Here is an 18,121-nt window from a genome sequence, read left to right on the forward strand (position 1 = left end):
GGCGGCGCCGCTTCCGGCGGGGCGGCGATGGCGGCGGGGGGGCGGCGCGGGGGCGGCTGCCTCCTGCTGGGCGCCGCGGGCGTCGGTAAGAGCCTGCTGGGGAAGCGGCTCCGCCATATCCGCGCGGGGCGGGGGGCACCGGGGGGGCTCCGAGGGTACCGGGGGGCTCCGGGGGGGTCCCGGTGCGGCGGCGCGCCCTCCCCGCCCGTTCCCGTCCTTAACGCCCCGCACAGCTGAGCGCCCGGGACGGCGCCAAGGAGCTGGGCGAGCCCCCGGCCACGCTGCCCACGGTAGGTCGGGGCGGGACAAGCGGGGGCCCGGCTCCGTTCGGTCCCGGTCCCGGCCCGACCCCGCCTTGTCCCGGCCCCGCAGGTGGGCACCAACCTGACGGAGCTGCCGCTGCCGCCGAGGGTGATGGTGAGGGAGCTGGGCGGCTGCATGGGCCCCATCTGGCCCAGCTACTACGGGGACTGCGGCGCCGTGATGGTGAGACCCGGCCCGGGGGGGCGCGGGGGTGCCCGGGGCTCCCGGCCCCCCCCCCAGCCCCGGGACGCCCCCACGGAGCCGCCCCCTCCCTCCGCAGTTCGTGGTCGACGCCGCCAACCCCACGCAGGTGTCCTCGTCCTGCGTGCAGCTGCTGGCCCTGCTGTCCGCCCCGCAGCTCGCCACCGTGCCCGTGCTGGTGCTCTTCAACAAGATGTAAACGGGGGCGAGGGGGGCGCGGAGCTCCCGGGGCACCCCCGGAGGGCAATGCCCCGGGAGGCCGCTGGCTCTGTGGGGTGGCAGTGGGGCTGTGCGCCCCCGGGCCGGCTGTGTGGGTGCTGGGGGGGGGCAGGACCGCGGGGCGGTGGCTGACACGGAGCCCTCTGGCCGCAGTGACCTGCCCTGCTACATGTCGCTGGTGGAGATGCAGTCTCTGTTCCGCATGCAAGACATCGTGTCCTGCGCTACGCAGCCCGTCACGGTGCTGGAGGCCAGCGCGCGCGATGGCACCGGGCTGGCCGACGTCCTGCAGTGGCTGAGGGACACCTTCAGGGACCCCGGCTGACCCGCCCTGCCCTGGGCACTGCCAGGGGCTGGTGGCAGGGGGCAGCTCCCTAGGGCTTTGCCTGTGGTGGATTTTTAGGACTTTACAGTAAAACTGGGAAACTTCCACCTCCGTGTCCGGACTTCCCTGTGCTGGGTGCAAGCCCCGGCCTCTCAGGGAGGGGCTGAGCGGGAGCCTCAGGCCGTGCTCCTGCAGCAAACCGTCCGTAGCCACGTCTGGCTCTGAGCTCTGCCTGGAGCTCTGCAGCGCTGCCACGGGGCTGCCTCGATGCCCGTGCTCCTTTCAGACACCAGGGCAAGCTGCCCCTTCCTCCTGCCTGCTCCAGGCTTTGAGCCCCTGTGAGCAAAGCCTGGCTGAGGGCGTCCTGCGTGCGCAGGCCCTGCTGGCTGCTTGTGTCACCAGGAGGATGCAGCTCCTGTGCCTGAGAGCGGAGCAGTCTGGATCTACACAGAGGCGAAAGGAGGAGGCTTCACAAATGAACGGTCTCTGTTGCAAATCATCAGGTACATAATTTAAAATCACACACATCTTCATTTCCACAGATTGACAGCAGCGCCCTGTGCTGCTGCATCTAGCAAGCAACCAACGGGTGCCCCATCGCTGGGCAGTTTGCAGACATGGAGCTGGGCTGCCTCGTGCCACGCAGAGGCTGCACTTTTGCCTCTTCTGTGTCCTGTCCAGGCTCTGCTGCTGTGAGCACGTAGCCTGGTTTTGGAAGCAACGTAAAGGCAGGGTGAGAAGGCTTTCCTGCCCTCCTGCTGGGGCTGTGCCGGTCCCTTCTGCAAGAGCAGTCATAGTGCTTGGGTCAGTGGGGCTGGGCCCCTGGGCTGGGGCTGCTTGCAGGCAGCACTCTTACTGCTGTGGCCTCGCGTGCCCTGCGCCAGCCAGAGCACAGCAAGGTGGCCCAGGGGAGCCTGTGCAAAGGTGGGGGCCCATGGGTGCTCGTGGGTGGGGGCAGGCAGAGCTGCCAGGGGGCTGCAGTCGGGGGTGTCTCGTGAGCTGCAGCAGGCACCAGCCTGCGGCTGCCTCCAGCGCTCACCTGGGCTCAAAAGAATTGCAGAGGAAGGTGAGAAAAAAAATGTCTTTTCTGGAGCAACTGGACAAGGTGATATCTAAAACTGTTTTCTATGACGTCTGCAAATTCTTGCTCAATGGCCTGGTAGGTGTTTGGCTGGGGGGGAGTGTGTGTGGAGACAACCCTCTCCTGCAGCCCCGGGACGCCCTGCAGCAGCTTGCTCAGGCTCTCGTTCTCGGCACAGTTTCCGTATGGCCATCGGGAATTTTCCGTGGCGCTGCCTGCGGGTGGCCTGAAGTCAACCTTGAACATCTTCCTGCATTTCACGCAGGGCTCCTTTTCCACGAAGGCTCCGTGCATGTAGTAGAAGGCCCGGGACTGTACCCCATCAGGGAACACGATGGCCAGGTCATTCTCCCCGTGGTGCACTGCGAACGCCACCGCCTTGTGCCAGGTCTGTAAGCACAGGATGGCAATCATGATCTTCCTCTCCAGCAGCCCGCTGCAGGACAGGGACGCTCCATAAAAGAGAGGGGTGGCTGCTCCATCCCCAGGGTCTCTGTAGATGCTGAAAGAAACAACTGCAGCTCTGAAGACGAACTGACTGGGCTTCAGGTTGGCTTCTTGCTCCAGTTCTTCTTGCAGAGTTTCGTTAAAGTCACGCAAGAAAGACTCCATTTGCTCTTGGGTGCTGCAGCCCGCTTCTTCAGTGCCCTGGGAACAGACACAGCTCTTTGTACAGACCCCTCCCTGTCTCTTTCATTCCCCAGGAAGCAATACTCTGCAATAGAAGGGGATGAGCGTGGGGTTTAAAGACAAACTCAGAAATTGGCTGTTCCCCTGAGTCCGTTCAGCACCAGCTGGTCAGTGCAGCTCACGGTGACTGCAAAGTCTGAGAGAGAAACTTCTACAAGAAGGGCTCTGACTTAAGAAAACGGGGACATTTAGAGAAGCAGTAAGGAGGTTGGGTTGGCTTTGGCCATGAGTGTGTCTGTCTGTTGAAATGCTGCCTAGTGGCAGCCTGCCTTTGGAGCAGGATTGGCACCGTTGGAAAAAGAGATTGTCGTAAAGGCTAAATGCTGCTGGAGGTGTGTAAGGCTGCTGTTTTGAGGGAAATGGCCCAGCCACTAAATAGACAAAGCAGTGCCCAACAAAGCCAGTGGGCCTCCCCACGGCCGTGCTGGGTTTGTCCCACCACCCGTCCTGTCCCAGCTCCAAGGGAGCCACCTCCGGAGCCGTGCACGTGTGGGGATACTCACAAACTGCAGCAGGATGGAGTAGGGCGTCAGGCTGGGGAGGTGGGTGCTGTACTGTTCGAACGGCCTGGGGAACTTCGCCTGCATGATCTGGCAAGTCTTGGGCCCTAGGAAGTCAACGGGTTTCACCATCCTCTTGTGCAGCCTTCCGAAGAAGAACACCGCGTGCAGCACCTGTTGGCGAGCAGAGACCCCGGCACTGAGCTGTGCCTGGAATGCGGCTGCAGAGCCCCCGCGCCGGCCTGCCAGGACCCCAGCCCCCCGCCCCGTACTGCCCCTCCCTGCCTGCCCGTGCTCCAAGCAGCTTCTCCACTCTGGGCACCAGCTCCCTGCTCAAACCAGCAGCAGTGCCTCTGGCCTGGGGCTGCTGCCGGAGGAGCTGGGACCTGCAGCATGGCCATGGACGGGTGGGGAGGACAGGGGTGGCAGCGCTGACCTTTTCTATGTAGTGCTTTTTGATGTCTTCAGCCAGCTTCTTCTGAGTCAGCAACTTCAAGAAGTGCTTGATGAAGAGATTCCCACTCATCTGTAACTGGCTTTTACACCGCTCCTCTCGCTCTGCCAGCATCCTGCTGAAGCACAGAGGAGCGAGTGGCAGCAGTGCTGGGGTGCTCTGGGCTGTGGGGCGAGCGCTCATCCCCCTGGGGCATGGCCGGGCTGGGGGTGGCTGCTGGCAAGCGGGGAGAGGGGAGGCGAGGCTCAGCCTTACCTCTGAGCGTCCTGCACTGCAGCATGGCCAGGGCCCTGCGGAGGAAGAGGAGGCTTGGTGGCGTGGCACTGCGAGGAGCGTGGCTCCGAGCTGCGGGCAGGCGTGGGAGCAGAGCTTGCCACGGGCTGGTGGCCGCACCGTGCGTATCTGCTGCCTGCCCCAGGGACTGGAGTGCACTGCAGGACACAGCCCGGGCCCAGCCCCTCGGCGTGCCCAATGGCACAGGAAGCCAGGCCCAGCACTGCAGAGGCTTGGGTGCGCCAGAGGCAATGCCACGCACCAGGCACTGCATGGGCTTGGGATGTCCCTCAGCATCTGAAGATGGCAGCACCGGTTCCTGCCGGCCAGGATGCTACACAGGAGCATCCCTCCTGGCCTCCTGGGGAGAAGGGGCAGTGCTCACACACCTGGTTTTGGTGCACAAAGTTCATCGGGAACACGTAGCCTGGTACTGCAGCGGTTGTGTCCTGGTCCGCAGGGCTCCAGGAAAACAGCCCACAGAACGGTGCTGTGCTGGAAGGGCAGGAGGCTGGGTCACCCCGAGGCTGGCCAGCTCCTGCACCTGTGCCTCTGGGGACACCGGGCAGGGGCCGTGGTGCCGGCTGCTTGCTCGGGCAGCGCCATGCAGTGTGTGGCTGGGGGTCCCGGGGCTGCTCCCAGCTGGAGCAGACACCTGAGGGCACCTTCCCTGACAGCAAGCCATCAGCAGAGCTGCTGCAGCCCCAGACTGAGCAAGTTTCACGCTGGGGAGGCTGCCTTGGCATTCCTCTACCTTCAGCTGCAAGCCCAGGAGGGCTTCCCTGGGAGGGTTTGGGGATGGGTTCCTGCTCCCGAGGGGCCTGTCTGCAGGGGAAGCAGGCAGATTGCTTACAAGCAACAGCACGTACCTGGCAGAAGCAAAGGATCCTTGGAGTCTGTGCTGCCTTCAAGCTCTTGAGCCACAGAACAGCGCAGGGTATGCTGTCGTAACGAAGACGCCCAGGTCCCCGCACTGCCACCAGCGCTTGGTGCAAGCACTCCTCCCCCAGTCCCAGCCTGAGGAATCCCACCGGCGTTTGCTCGAACCTGGTGCTTCGCAGCCTGCTGCCGGCACAGCGGCTTTTACAAATGTACTGCTCTGCTGGAGTGTGACGGCAGAGCTGTGCGAGGGAGGAGCAAGACTCTTGCTTCCACTTTCATTTCTCCAGAAACGAAACTCAAAACTCAGAGCTCAGAGCTTCCGCATGGGGACAGGCGGCCAGCGCCCACCGCGCCATCGTGCTGGAGCCCTGGGCGTGGGGAGCCGGAGGGCTCAGCCCCACCAGTGCCCTGGGTGGGGGCTCGCTGGGGCCAGAGACCTTGGCCCCCACTGCCGGCAGGGTGGGTGCTGTCATGGGGCTCCTCAGGGGCACGGAGCCTTTCAGAGGCTGCAGCGCAGTGGCCAGGGAGAGTGGGTGCCAGCAGCACGGAAAGTGAGGAAGGGGGGGGGGGGCTACCCAGGAGAGACAGAGACAACTGAACAGGAGCTAACGAGCTAACGAGCCTTCCCGGTTAGTGGGGATGCCTCCGGGTGTCCCCCTCAGGTCACTCCTATGGGCTAGCCGCTCCCCTGGCACCCGTGACACACAAAATGCCAAAAAGTTGTCAGCATGGGCACAGAGCCAAGGCAAACTGGCAAACAAGTGGTAGGGGTCCCAGCCGCTTGTGCCCCATATGCGCTGTGGAGATCTCCACAAAACAACGATGACATCAGGCCGCCCAACCTATGGCCCTGCCAACGTGTTTTTAAGAGATAACACCACACCCTGCAATCAGCTGCTGTCCACACAGCTGCACACCCTGCTCCCACCCCCAGCGGCAGACACAGCCCCGCAGGGAGCCGCAGGTCTGCCCCAGCCACAGGCACAGCGGGCAAGGCTCAAAACCCACTCCAACCCTGAGCAGGGGGGCGTCAAACGAGGGAGCGTGCTGCCTCCAGGACAGAGGCACAGCCCTGCTCTGCTGGAGTCGCCTGTCCTGAGACAAGGATGGGTTAAGGTCCACTGTTTATTACAAACTTTGTCAGGCAGCATGAGGTAATTCTTGAAGCCTCTCTTTGCTCTGTTACCAGATGGGGAGGCTGGAGCAGCCCCTCTTAGCAGGCCTAAAATCTGGCTGGCATCTCAGCAGACCAAGCCATTTGTCAAGCTCTTAACATGGATAAAGCAGAACACATCAAAAGCCACACGCTTTTTACATGCTTAAATCAATACAAAGCTTCTGGTACTCACTTCCAGAGTTGCTCCCAAAAAATTGTCCTTTAAAATGCAGTTTGACACCACTGAAGCATTTAAGAAATGCAATTTTACAGCGCCAAGATTTGGAGGTACGGTTCCCCGTATCTCTCTGTCCCCCCCACAGTTTTAACAAGCAACAGCAGGCACAGTCTCCAGTAGCTCCAACAGGCTATGGAACTCTTCCTCCCCTTTCTTAATGAATTTATTGACGTTCTCTCTGATCTGCTGGACTGTTGGGTCTTTGTCCCGCTTCTCCTCATCCTGTTGGAAGAACAATCAGGGAACTGTTAGGGACCGAAGCAGGTGGGATCAATGGCACGGCAGACCCCAGCACGCAAGCAAACTCAGGCTGACTCTTTCCAAGGCAAGAAGAGCTGCAGATTCCTTCCCCGCCAGCCCAGCTTACCAGCGGCACTATGTGCTCTCCGCAGCGGTACACCTCCTTCCCCAGGAGCTGCAGCCCTATCTCCAAGAACTCGGCGAAGCTCCGGGCCACCTTGTGCAGCGTCTCCTCCTCGTAGGCGTACACGTCGCCGCTCTCCGCGACGAGGATGACGAGCTGCTGCCCCGTGGCCAGGCAGGGCACGTCATCCACCGTGCCCGCCACGATCATCTGGGTGGGCTGCGGCAGGTAGAGCGCCTGGCACCACCGCAGCAGCTCGTCCTGCCCCTCGTACAACGTCCCCTCCAGGTCGCCCACCCGCAGGCACAGCTGGGGCTGGGCCTTGAAGAACACCAGGGCGCCGCGGTTCTTCTGCACGTACTCAGAGACCATCTCCAGGCTCTGAGGCGCGGGGCCACTGCTGATGGCCGGGGGCTGCCCGCCCGGCTTCTGTGCCACTGTCGAGGGGCTGCTGCAGGGCCGCGGGGGGAGGCGGAAGAGGCCGCAGCGCTGCACCCCTAGGCTGGGGACGGGCCGCCCGAGTCCCGGTGCCAGTGCCTTCGTGGTGCCACCCCGGTGCCCGTACACACGGTCCCCGGTGCCGTTGTGAGCCCTCGACCTGCCCGAGGAACGACAGCGCCTGAGCGGGGGCCGCGACGGCTGCGGCCCGGCGCAGGCCCAGCCACGGCCGCTCCCGGCCTCCCGGTGCCCCCGGCCCGTTCCCGGTCTCCCCCCACCCCCCCAGGCTCCCCGGCCTGTTCCCGGCCTCGTCCCAGCGCCCCCCGGTTCCTGGATCCCCCCGCGCGGCCTCCCCGGTGCCCGCCGCGCCCTTGTTCCGGTTCCAGTCCCGGCCCCCGCGGCGCCCCCGCGGCCCTCCCGGTGCCCCCCCGGTGCCCCCTACCTGCCCCTGCCGAGGTACCGGCGCGGCGCCATCACAGCGAGACCCCCCGCGCCCTGCCCCCCGCGGCCCCCCTCGGCCCGTTCCGTCCCTGCGGTAGCCGCGGCCCGGCTCTGTCCCGGATCCCGGGCGCGGCCCCGGCTCCGCCTCGGGCTGCGGGGGAGGAGCGGGGCCGAGCCGCGGCCGCCGTGCCCCAACCCCCCGGGACCGGGCCGCAGCCGCCACCGGGCGCCCGTTCCCCGGGCTGCCGGCAGCCCCCCGAGCCCGAGCTGCCGCCCCCACAGAGCTGAGGCGCCCACGGCGAGCTGCGGGAGCGGCTTTAATGGTGCTGGGCACGGACCCCCCACACACCCCCAAACCCCCCCCCGGCCCGGGCAGCGCCGCGGCGGCTCCTGAGCCGCTCACCGGGACGGCGGCGGCCGCGCGGTGCTGGGGGCTGGAGGCCGCTGCTCCCCGTCCCGGGGCAGAAACCCTCGGTCCGCGTTCCGGAAGGCTGCAGGCAGCCGGCCAGGAGCAGAGCTGTTCACAACACGGCTCCGCTGCACGCCCCGCGGGGAGCTGGGCCCCCGGACACAGGGCTCCGGTCCTGCCCCGCTCCTGCCCCGCTCCTGCCGTGTCCCTGGGGGCAGTGCCCCCAGCCCTGTGCCGCAGCATCCCCGGGTTGCTGCTGGGTGGCGAGTCCAAGTCAATCCTTGGCCACTGCAGGCCAGTGGAGAGAAAGTGTCCCCGGCCCGCCAGGCCCCGCTGGTTCCAGGGCCGTGCTGCGGTGGCTCCAGGTGGCTGCAGATCCAGGCTCTGGCAGGGAGCGGTCCTGGTCTGTCTCGCTCCTTCCTGGGGGCTGTGACACTGAGGGGGGACACAGAGGGACGGTCTCTGTGAGACGCTGAGGGTCAGGGAAGGGGGTGGCCCCCAACCCTGATGGCCTGTCCCCTTTTTCTGGGCCTTACCTGGGACTCAGGCACGTTCCTCTTTCTGCTGGTAAATGCAGTGAAGCTTCTCAATGAGAAATATTTTATCTTCTCCCTCCTGCAACAGCAGAGATGCCGCAGTGAGCAGCCCTGGGGGCTGTGCTCCTGCAGCTTGGAGGCAGCAGCAGGGGTAGGGCTGGAGCCCAGATCCAGCTGCCCTGGGGCTGGGGGCTGCAGGGACGGGGGCTCAGGGCCCGCAGGGCAGCAGGCAGAGCTCACGCACGTTTGCAATCTGCTCCTTCAGCAGGCAGATGATCCTCCGCTGGCCTTTCACCACCTGGATGTGGCAGTAGGTCATGGCTCTGCAACGACAGGCACGATGGGGATGGTGGCACCGACACATCCCTGGGGCTGGGATGCTGTGTCCCTGGCCTGGGCCAGGAGGGACACCCCAGCTGCCAGGGCCATGGCAGTGACAGGGGACCCACAAAGTGCAGGTTTCAGCCTCGGGTTCTCCCCATACTCACAGCAGCACCCCGGACACGAAGAAGAGGAAGAAGGTGTTCTCCACCAGGTACTGCTGGATCCAGGTCAGCCAGGTGATGTTGGGGCTGGACTTCTCCATCAACTTTGCCCAGACGTTCACGGACTTGTAGATGGTTTCCAGCCCCTGGAAGGGGCCACAGGTTTCTGACGGCTTCACTCTGAGCGGACAGAGCAGTGGAGTCAGTCGGATGCTGTTGAGCGGGGGGTTGTTGGGTTCTGGGCGGCCCAGCTGGCCAGTGCCCCTAGCTCAGGGCAGCGTCCTGGCCCTTGGGGCAAGCTTACAGCCCTCCAGGGGCCAAGCCTTGCCCTGCTCCCAGCGGGGGGGTCCCCATCGCCTTGCCCAGCACTGAGGAGCATCTGGGCATGGCTGGGTGGGAGAAGCAGGCACACACCAGAGGCTGTCACACCACATACGGTGACTGGCAGAGGGCAGCACTTCCCTGCCTGGGACAGTGCCCGCAGCTGGGGACAGCACCTCACAGCCCTGTGCAGGGTGTGGGGCTCTCTGCGCCCTGCGATCTGGCAGGTACTCACGACCAGATGATGTAGGAGATGAAGACGGCAGCGCCCAGGAAGGATGGGAAGCAGAGCAGGGTGATGAACACAGTGCTCATACGAGAAGCTTGCCAGGGCTTGCTGGGGGCCTGGCAGTTCTGCATCAGACTGGTCTGGGGACAAGGAGCAGAGAGCTGCGTGCTGCCGCCTCCCAAGAGACCCCAGGAGCGAACGCAGGGTGGCTGCGCCCTCCTGTCCCCCCGTCCAGCAGCCAACTGAGCTGGGGGACCCCAGCAACACTTCTGCCCTCAGGTGAGGACGGTGCTGCTCACTGTGTGCTGCAGCACTGCCCATGGTGAGGCTGCAGCAGGAGCAGCGGGGTAGCACGCACCTTTTTGATGTAGAAGAGCAGCAGCAGCTTCAGCACCTGCACAGCTGGCAGGAGCGGTGCGAAGAGAACACCCAGCCTGGAAGAGAGGGAGATGGGACTGAGCCCCATGGGAGCTAACGGTGCTTGGAGCCACGAGAGGAGCAGGACAGCAGTGCCAGCTGCAGTCTGGCTTTCATAAAGCAGAGCGGGCACCCCGTGCCCTGTGCTGGGTTTGCTGCACAGCCTGTGCCTGGGGGCTCATCTTGCAGGTCGGGGCTGGGAGCACCTGAGGGTTCACTGACCCCCAGTGCATTTACAGCCTGCGTGTCTGCCAGCTGTGCTGCCACGCAGCAGCACACATCTGGACCTCCTCCTCTGGCTGGGAGTCATGCAGGGTGGCGTGAGGCTGGGGGCTGCAGAGGGGAGCCCTGAGCAGTGAGCACCGTTATGGTTTGGACAAACGAGGGGCTGCACGTGCACCAGGACCTGCTCCTCCTCCAGAGCTCTGGAGGGCACCAGCTGGGCAGGTGACACTGGGCTGGCACCAGGACACTCCACTGATGGCTTTCACCCGTCCTGCCACAGCCAGACCTCCCAGTGTGTGCGTGCGGCTGCACGGTGCCAGCACCAAGCGCTGTGACCACGGTCTGCCAGGCTGCTGCTTCCTTTCCCTTGTCCTTCCCGTGTTGGCCGGGGGGTCTCTGCATGCTGCAGGGCTCGCAGGCAGTATCAGCACTGAGTGGTATTTGCCAGCAGCGGACAAGCCACATCAGGCTGAAGATGTCTCACCAGGTCAGGGTCTGCCCATAGATCAGCTCCAGCACATTTCGGGCAATGTCAAACTCAGGCCTCTGCTTCCTCTTCAGTCTCTTCTCTGAGATCAGCCTGGGAAACGAGAGGAGCTCTGCTCTGACAGCCACTGCAAGAAGTCGGGCACGTGGTCTTCTCTCTCTGGTGGCTGAAAGCAGGGCTGTGCTGGGGGGACCCCTCCTGGGGCACGTTACCTGAAGACCAGCTCCCCAAAGATGGTGTCCAGCAGGATGAACACGAAGTCCATCACCATGAAGCGGTACAGGTCCTGCCCGACACACGTCTCCCAGCACTGGGGAGACAAACACGGGTGGCACGAGGCAGATGGGGAGGTTTCTCCCCTGCCACGGCTCCCCCATGGGCTGTGAAGGGCTGGGTGACCTCTTCCTCTCCCACATGCCCCAGCTTTGGGGTGTCCCTGCCCGGCTGACTGCCCCCTCCCCACCAGCAGTGCTGCCCAGCAGGCCCCGTGCTGCCAGACCCCTGACGGTGCTGGCACGGCGGCCTTGGCTTTGCTGCATGCTCCCTGGGCCAGGGGCAGCCTGGGTGGCACATCCCCTGCCAGCTCAGCTCAGCAGAGCCCGGCCCCACACTGCCCCACATCGCTGGCCAGTGCCAACCTCCTCGTCGGAGCAGACGACTCTCCGGCTGAGCCAGTGGTAGCAGAGCAGGCCGAGGACCAGCATCTTCAGCAGGAGGTTCCTGGAGAGCAGCAGCGGGGACAGGAGGCCCTGAGCCCTAGGCAGAGGGGCTGAACCCCACGTATGGGGGTCCCCCGGCCCCAGGGCCTCTCCCCACAGCAAGCCAGTGGCTGGGGGCTCCCCTGCCCCGTCCCCAGGCAGCCCACCTGCAGATGGCCACGTAGACCTCCACCGCCGGGGAATCCTGCCTCTCACATATCGCCAGCAAGTTGTAGAGATGGGACATCAGCGTGTTGAGGAGTGACACGGTGAGGGGCAGGACCAGCAGGATGCCTTCCCGCTGCCACGTGCTGCCCGCCAGGGCTCGGTGCTCCTGCTGAACCTGGCAAGCAGGCGCCTGGGTGAGCCTGACCGCCTGCAGCCCCGCGCCCTGGGGCTCGCTGTGCCGGCTGTGGAGGTGCAGCAGGGCTGCCCCTGCCTCCTCCGGCTGCGCTGCCCTCCGGTCAGCCTGGAGAGCCCTGCCCAGGCCGGCAGAGCTGCAGCGTGGCGTGGGGGCTGCGCTTACCACATGCATGTGCTCCAAGAGATAGTGCACGGCCACCACGCAGCCCAGCACCGTGCCCAGGGAAAGGACCCAGGCCAGGAGAAGGACAGTGACGCGCCCCAGCCGCTGGCAGAGGCTCAGGGGGCAGGAGCGGGACCGCCGCTCGGCCAGCAGCTCCTGGAAGACAGCAGTGCCAGCGGAGCTGCTGAGCAGCCTGGGGCAGCTGAGAACATGTTCCAGGTCCGAGAAGGTGCACGCGTTGCTGCAGGACCCCCCATGCAGTGGGCAGTGGGGAGCTGAGCCCCATAGCCCGGGCTGGCTCCTGTGCACACCTTCACCTTCCCACCACGGGGTGCAGGGTGCGCACAGACTGAGCTCCAGCCCCGCTCCTCACCTTCAGCTGGGTGCAGATGTTCTCGCACTGCAGCTTCACCGAGCGCCTCTGGACCACCTTGAAGTCCCAGGCACAGAAGACTTTGATGGCCAGGTCCCCCGCAGAGCTGCCCACACGGTAGCTCTCCCCGAAGGAGCGGTACATGCTGCAGCAGGGGGGCAAGGGGTGGCGGCAGGGCTCAGGGCTGGGCGGCCAGGGCACGGCCAGCAGGGCTGAGGCGCTGCCGACTCACCTGTACACCAGCAGGATGCAGGTGGCAAAGAAGGAGACCCCAACGGTGAACAGGTAGGCCAGCGGCATGTTGTAGGGGAGCCGGGGGGGCGCTGAGGGGGCCACGCTGCCGCTGAGGCTGGAGGCAGAGGGGTCATTGAGGGTGATGTTGCTGTAGTAGCCGTAGTACAGCAGCGAGTGGGTGAAGTAGCCCTGTGGGAAAGTGCACAACAAGGCCCACGGTGACCTCAGGGGTGCCCACGGCTCCCAGCCTGGCATGGGGCTGCACCAGCCTGCAGGGGCACAGAGCCCGGGGCAGCATCGGGCACCCTCCTTCGCACCCACAGTGCTGGGGGGTCCAGGGAGGCACAGGCAGGGACGCGCTGGAGGTGCTTACCGCTCCTGTGAGGAGCTCAAAGCCAGCAAAGGGCTGCTGGTTGGCCTTGGCAGGGGGATACGCAGCCTGCAGGGCCACTACGAAGACCAGGAGGATGAGGAGTGAGAAAACATTGAACATGAGGAGCGTCTTGAGGAAGAGGAAGTAGGAGAGGACGCTGGAGCCGAAGCGGCCGCTGATCTGCTTCAGGGCATAGTGCCAGGGCTGTGCAGCGGGCAGCAGCGCGAGGAGCCTGTACCAGAAGTGCCGGCAGCCCTGCGGAAAGGGAGCCTGGTGAGGGCGCCGGGGTCCCCGCAGCAGCAGAGCCCCCACCACCCGCCTGCTCCGGCTGTGCCGGCCGCTGCGCTTCAGACTTACGAGAGTGATGTAGTCCTTGCACCACCCGCAGGGAGACGGGGCGGCTGTGGGGTGGGGGCGCAGCCCCAGGGGGCTCCTCTGCTCATCCAGCTCCCGCCTGCCAGGCAAAGGGGGGGTGTCAGGGGGTGGCTCCGTCTGCGGGACCTGCAGGAGGCTGCCAGGGGGACCTACCAGAGGGCGCGCTTCTCCACCAGGCAGAGGGGCAGCGAGAGCAGCATGTGGCTGCGCTGGCTGGGCGAGAGGCTCAGCAGCTCCTTCGCCAGCAGGCTCCGCTTGTCTGGGGGCACAAGGGGCTCAGTAGGACACGGCTGGCCGGGGTGCAACACGCCCGTCCCGAGCCCTGGTGCAGGGACGATGCCCGGCTCTGCCTGCCCCCACCCCAACGGGAGCTCTCACCTTGCAGCGTGGCGCGGGCCGGGTCGCTCTCCAGGTCGTACTGCCGCAGGCTGGGCCGCGCCGTGCGGCTGAGCTGCTGCAGGGACGGGCGGCTGCGCCGGCGCCGCAGCCGTGCCGTGCGGTTGTAGTACTGGGAGATGATGGCCCCGCGGCTGCGCCCTGCGGGTGGCAGCAGGACACTGGGGTGGGCGGCCGCAGGGAGAGCAGGGCATGCCTGCAGCAGGTGGGAGAGCTCCCAGCCTGGTGTAGCTCGGGCAAGGGTGGCTCCGGGGGGGGCAGGAGGGCAGGCGGCACTCACCGATGGTGCGGCTGGGCATGCTGGCGAGGATGCGCAGGGTGGTGGAGTCGCCCGGGTGCTGCTCGCCCTGCCCAGGCTCCAGCCAGGCAAAGGCAGAGGTGTCCGGGGGGGCCAGGTGGGCCGGGTGGCCTGGGGATGGGGGCAGGATGTGGGCGGTGAGAGATGGGGTGCTCAGGGCCCAGAGGCTGGGTGCCCACCCCGGCATATGCCCTCCCTGCAGCACCCCATCCCTGGGGATGCTCCTCTGTGTCCCCAAAGGCTGGTGCAGCCTGGTGCCACGAGTGCTCTGTCTGTGGCAGCGGTGTGAGCCCCAGCTGGGGCTGCAGCCCCGGGTACACACACTGTCCCCATCCTACCCCTGCTGCGACTGCCTACCTCTGCCCCTCTCCTGCAGCTCCAGCTCTGTGCCCGCCTCTGCCAAGATGCTCTGCTCCTGGATGAGCTCGCGGAAGGAGGTGTGCATGGCTCCTTCATTGTCCGGGCTCAGCTCCTGGCTGCGGGGACACAAAGCTCAAACCAGCAGCCTGGCTCTGGGGATGGCGTCCTGGGAAAGCCCCCAGTGCCAGCCCAAAGCTGGGTGGTGCTGCGTCCCCCAGCCGAGGCTGCAGGATCCCACAGGATCCCACAGGATCCCACAGACTGAGGGTTAGCGAGGGCAGGGCTCGGGGAGTGGAGGAGCAGAGCAGGCACTCACTTGTCGCTCCCGGTGTCCTCGGAGATGTGGAGGGTGATGAGGGGCAGCTGGGACATCCTGCTGGGGCCGAGCAGCCTCGGCAGCACCCGCGGCCTCCCTCACGCCGTCCTGCCACAGCAAGTGGAGGATGTCAGCCCGGCCCCGTGCCGCCCAGCTCACGGCCCCCTGCTCCTCACCCCCCTTCTCCTCACCCCCCTGCTCCTCACCCCCCTGCTCCTCGCCCCCCTGCTCCTCGCCCCCCGCTCCCGCGGCTCGTCCGGGGCGCGCCGGGTGCCGCCTGGCCGCGGGACGGAGCCGAGGGGCCGCGGGGCTCAGGCAGAGCCGCCACAGCCCACGGAGAGCTGCAGCGAGGGCAGGAAGGAAGGGAGGGAGGGAGGAGGAGGAGGAGGAGGCTTTGTGCGGAAGAAAGCGGGGCTGCTGCTCCTGGCAGCTCCGAGGCAGCGCGGAGCCCCCCCCGCAGTGCTCAGCATCCGCTGGGAGCCCGCAGCGGCCCCGGCAGCCCCGGAACCCGCAGCCCCGTCCCGAGCCGGGGGCTGGGGCAGAGACCCCGACCCCCTCCCGGCAGCGCGGCCGAGGGGAAAGCGGGGAGAGAGGGGCGAGAAGGGCTCGGCAGGCGGCGTCCCCTCCGTTCCCCGTCCCGTCCCCTCCCTTCCCGTCCCGTTCCCTTCCCTCCCCGCCCCGTGCAGACAAAGGCTCGGGGCCGGAGGCGGTGCCGGTAGCACCCGGGCCCCCCGCGCCCCCCGGTGGGAGCCGCCCCCGTCCCGCGATCCCCCCCCCTCCCGGTCCCGGGACCTACGGGAGCGCCCCTCCGGTACCCGCAGCCGTCGCAGACCCGTCGGGGTGTCCCGGCGGCGGCTCCCGTGGGCGCCGAGCCCCGTCCCGCAGCGCAGCGGCTCCCGGTGCTGAGCCCCCCTCGGGAGCGCTCGGCAGGAGCCGTGGGCGCGGGGCCGGTTCGCGCGGCGTGGACCCCCCCGGGGCCGCGTCCCCCCCGTCCCGCGGCACTCGCTCGGGACGGACCCCGCCGGCCCCCGGGAGCCCCCCCCGCGTTCCCGCTCCCCCCGCCCCGGGGCGGTCCCGTCCCGTCGGGGCGGGCTCCCGGCAGCTGGGAGCGCCCGGCCCGGCCCCCCCCGGGGCGGCGCCGCGCAGGAGCAGCGGGCGGCGGCGGAGCGATGGAGGGCGGCGGCGGCGCCTACGGGGCGGCCAAGGCCGGCGGCGCCTTCGACCCGGGCCGCTTCGTGCAGCAGCCGCAGGTCCTGGCGCGGATCGCCAGCGCCGTGAGTCGGGGCCGGGGGGCGGCGGGGGGCGGCGGGGGCGGCACGGCCCGGATCGGCCCGGCCCGGCCTGGCCTAACCCTTCCCTTCCCTTCCCGTCCCTTCCCCTTCCTTCCCCGGGCCCTGCCCGCCTCCCCTCGCCTCCCCTCTCCCTTCTCCTCCGGCCCCCCCGCCCCGCTGACGGGGGTCCCGCCGCCCCCCGCAGGTCTTCGCCCTGATCGTGTTCTCCTGCCTGGTCGGGGAGGGCCACACCAACCGGCCCAACTCCGGAGAACTCTTCTGCATCTTCAACCACAACGAGGACGCCTGCCGCTACGGCATCGGCATCGGCGTCCTCGCCTTCCTGGCCTGCATCTTCTTCTTCGTGGTGGACGCCTACTTCCCGCAGATCAGCAACGCCACCGACCGCAAGTACCTGGTGCTGGCAGACCTCGGCTTCTCGGGTACGGGCGCCCCGGGGCAGGGCCGTGCCTCCCGCAATGGCCGCCCGCGTCCCGTGACGTGGCCGCCGCTCGGTGCCTGGCAGAGGGAGCTGCTCCTGGCTCGCTGCCCGCAGGCCACGCGTTGCCAGCCCGAGCTCCTCTGTGGAGCCGGAGCTGGCGGCGTGCAGGCACCTGTGCCGGGCCGTGCGCCTCCGCTGCCTCCAGCCCACCTCAGTGGCAGCTGTTGGCAGGCAGGATCCAGCCGTGCTGCGCTGCCTGCGGCCGGGGACCCGCAGGGACCAGGGGGACGCGGCCCCTGCCACTCACGCTGGCTTCCTCCCGCAGGCCTCTGGACGTTCCTCTGGTTCGTTGGCTTCTGCTTTCTGACCAACCAGTGGGCCTGGACGCAGGCCCAGGACGTGCTTATCGGGGCTGACTCGGCCCGTGCCGTTATCACCTTCAGCTTCTTCTCCATCTTCTCGTGGGTGAGTGACCCCGGGGTGGTCCCTGCCGGCAGGGTCTGGGCAGCGGCTCCTGGCCCTGCAGCCGGGGCCGGCCTCTGCCCGGGCGCCTGGCTCTGACAGCCCCCTGCTCTCCAGGGCCTCCTGCTCGCCTTTGCTTACAAGCGATACAAGATGGGGGTGGAGGACTTTGCTCACAGCTACGTCGACCCCACGCCGGAGGTTTCGACTCCCTACTCCAGTTACCCCAACATCAGCCACGACAGCTACCAGCAGCCGCCCTTCACCCAGACCGCGGACGCCACGGAGGGTTACCAGCCGCCGCCGGTGTACTGAGCCCTGCGCCGGGCGGTCCGGTGGGGACGGCTGTACAAGTGCAATTTTCTCTGGGGTGGGAAGGAAGGGACCTGCAACTTGAACGGGGAAGGGGGCAGGAGGGTGGCAGCTGCTTCGCGTGGAAGCCACCAGGCTTTGGTGTTGGGGCAGAGGAGAGGGCCTGGCGCTTGCGGCGCTGTGAGCTCCCCGCCGCGCAGCGGTGATGGGCAGGTGCCGCGCAGGACCCGCTGCGCTCCTCGGGTGGGTTTGGTGCGCGGGGGCTGGCCGAGCTGCAGCCCTGCTGTTGCCCCTCTGGGGAAGCGGTGGCGAGCACGGCCCGCGCCCCTCCTGGCACTGCCGGCTGCAGTCCTTTAAGTGCCACCTTTCACTGCTGTAGCGAGCCTCACGTCCCCAGCACAGCCGTGTGACACGGTTCAGCTCCTGCCTGCCACTGGGTTCGCGTGCCTTCCTCCCCTCCCTCGGCTGCTGCCGGCTGAGCTTGATGCCAAAGTCCCATCTTCTGAATATGCACCCTTGTGCTGTGCCTTCCCCAGAGCCCGCAGGACAGCAGCTGGCGCTCAGATGAAATTTTTTAGGATCTGTGGGAGCGGTGGGTGTCGGGCTCACAGCAGGGCCCCGGCCCCGGTCTTGTCACAGGTCCAGGTGCTGCCAGGGAAGGTCCCCCTGCAGCACCTTCCCTGCTGACACGAGGCTGTCCCCCTGTGTCCCGCGTGCTGCTCTGAGCCACGCTCTGCTCGGCAGCTGCTGTCCCCGAGCTGGGGCCACACCGTGCCTTTGTGCTGGGCCTGGCGGGCTGGCTTGTCTCAGGTTGTTTGCTGCTGTGCCTGTTGTGAAGCTGTTCCCAGCAGCGGTGTGGGGTATGCGAGCTGTAGCTGCTGGGGCTGATAGTCAAACATGCCTTTGTTTGTCACTGTAGAGATGGAATAAACTTTTTCACCTAGCCACCACCTGCGTTTCTTCTCTGAGGAAGCAGAACCGGGTTCTTCCCCTCGGCCCCAGGAGTCCTGG

At 66.7% G+C, this 18,121-nt stretch overlaps 5 protein-coding genes across 14 annotated transcripts; 2 read left to right on the forward strand and 3 right to left on the reverse strand.

Annotated features, from left to right (window-relative positions):
* Nucleotide 1: 1 nt before the first annotated feature.
* On the forward strand, nucleotides 2-1,155 carry ARL16 (ARF like GTPase 16). Its single transcript, XM_072025702.1, is given in 5 exon segments — nucleotides 2-220; nucleotides 223-290; nucleotides 373-486; nucleotides 584-699; nucleotides 877-1,155. Coding segments are annotated over 5 exon segments (663 nt in total). The 5' UTR covers nucleotides 2-27; the 3' UTR covers nucleotides 1,049-1,155.
* Nucleotides 1,156-1,530: 375 nt separating this feature from the next.
* LOC101791571 (uncharacterized) lies at nucleotides 1,531-5,897 on the reverse strand. Of its 6 annotated transcripts, none has more exons than XM_038165577.2 (6): nucleotides 4,916-5,897; nucleotides 4,436-4,541; nucleotides 4,029-4,063; nucleotides 3,756-3,888; nucleotides 3,323-3,493; nucleotides 1,531-2,777 (listed from the first exon to the last, which is right to left on the reverse strand). In XM_038165577.2, the coding sequence occupies exons 2-6, from the start codon at nucleotides 4,457-4,459 to the stop codon at nucleotides 2,094-2,096; spliced, it is 1,047 nt and encodes a 348-aa protein (XP_038021505.2). In that variant the 5' UTR covers nucleotides 4,460-4,541; nucleotides 4,916-5,897; the 3' UTR covers nucleotides 1,531-2,093. The 6 variants fall into 6 exon arrangements, with proteins under 6 accessions (XP_038021505.2, XP_038021504.2, XP_038021509.2 ...); XM_038165576.2 differs by having other exon boundaries at nucleotides 3,756-3,891; XM_038165581.2 differs by lacking the exon at nucleotides 4,436-4,541.
* A 324-nt stretch (nucleotides 5,898-6,221) lies between these two features.
* Nucleotides 6,222-7,726, reverse strand: LOC119713243 (uncharacterized). The gene is made up of 3 exons (XM_038165585.2): nucleotides 7,567-7,726; nucleotides 6,690-7,284; nucleotides 6,222-6,544 (listed from the first exon to the last, which is right to left on the reverse strand). The coding sequence occupies exons 1-3, from the start codon at nucleotides 7,596-7,598 to the stop codon at nucleotides 6,410-6,412; spliced, it is 762 nt and encodes a 253-aa protein (XP_038021513.2). The 5' UTR covers nucleotides 7,599-7,726; the 3' UTR covers nucleotides 6,222-6,409.
* A 544-nt stretch (nucleotides 7,727-8,270) lies between these two features.
* Nucleotides 8,271-15,639, reverse strand: TMC6 (transmembrane channel like 6). 5 transcript variants are annotated; one of them, XM_027471600.3, is made up of 21 exons: nucleotides 15,439-15,639; nucleotides 14,624-14,731; nucleotides 14,305-14,423; nucleotides 13,930-14,058; nucleotides 13,632-13,790; nucleotides 13,407-13,512; nucleotides 13,236-13,332; nucleotides 12,879-13,133; nucleotides 12,504-12,694; nucleotides 12,272-12,416; nucleotides 11,899-12,054; nucleotides 11,540-11,715; nucleotides 11,313-11,394; nucleotides 10,887-10,984; nucleotides 10,672-10,767; nucleotides 9,904-9,979; nucleotides 9,552-9,685; nucleotides 8,999-9,175; nucleotides 8,755-8,833; nucleotides 8,511-8,589; nucleotides 8,271-8,409 (listed from the first exon to the last, which is right to left on the reverse strand). In XM_027471600.3, exons 2-20 carry the CDS (start codon nucleotides 14,677-14,679, stop codon nucleotides 8,518-8,520), a joined length of 2,403 nt encoding a protein of 800 aa, XP_027327401.3. In that variant the 5' UTR covers nucleotides 14,680-14,731; nucleotides 15,439-15,639; the 3' UTR covers nucleotides 8,271-8,409; nucleotides 8,511-8,517. The 5 variants fall into 5 exon arrangements, with proteins under 5 accessions (XP_027327401.3, XP_027327399.3, XP_071881797.1 ...); XM_027471598.3 differs by having other exon boundaries at nucleotides 15,420-15,638; XM_072025696.1 differs by lacking the exon at nucleotides 15,439-15,639 and adding an exon at nucleotides 14,845-15,295.
* A 98-nt stretch (nucleotides 15,640-15,737) lies between these two features.
* Nucleotides 15,738-18,060, forward strand: SYNGR2 (synaptogyrin 2). Its single transcript, XM_038165584.2, has 4 exons — nucleotides 15,738-15,897; nucleotides 16,100-16,337; nucleotides 16,662-16,801; nucleotides 16,916-18,060. The coding sequence occupies exons 1-4, from the start codon at nucleotides 15,793-15,795 to the stop codon at nucleotides 17,111-17,113; spliced, it is 681 nt and encodes a 226-aa protein (XP_038021512.2). The 5' UTR covers nucleotides 15,738-15,792; the 3' UTR covers nucleotides 17,114-18,060.
* The last annotated feature ends 61 nt before the right edge of the window (nucleotides 18,061-18,121 follow it).

This window comes from Anas platyrhynchos, chromosome 19 (assembly GCF_047663525.1).
Source record: "Anas platyrhynchos isolate ZD024472 breed Pekin duck chromosome 19, IASCAAS_PekinDuck_T2T, whole genome shotgun sequence".
In the NCBI taxonomy this organism is placed as follows: Eukaryota; Metazoa; Chordata; class Aves; order Anseriformes; family Anatidae; genus Anas; species Anas platyrhynchos.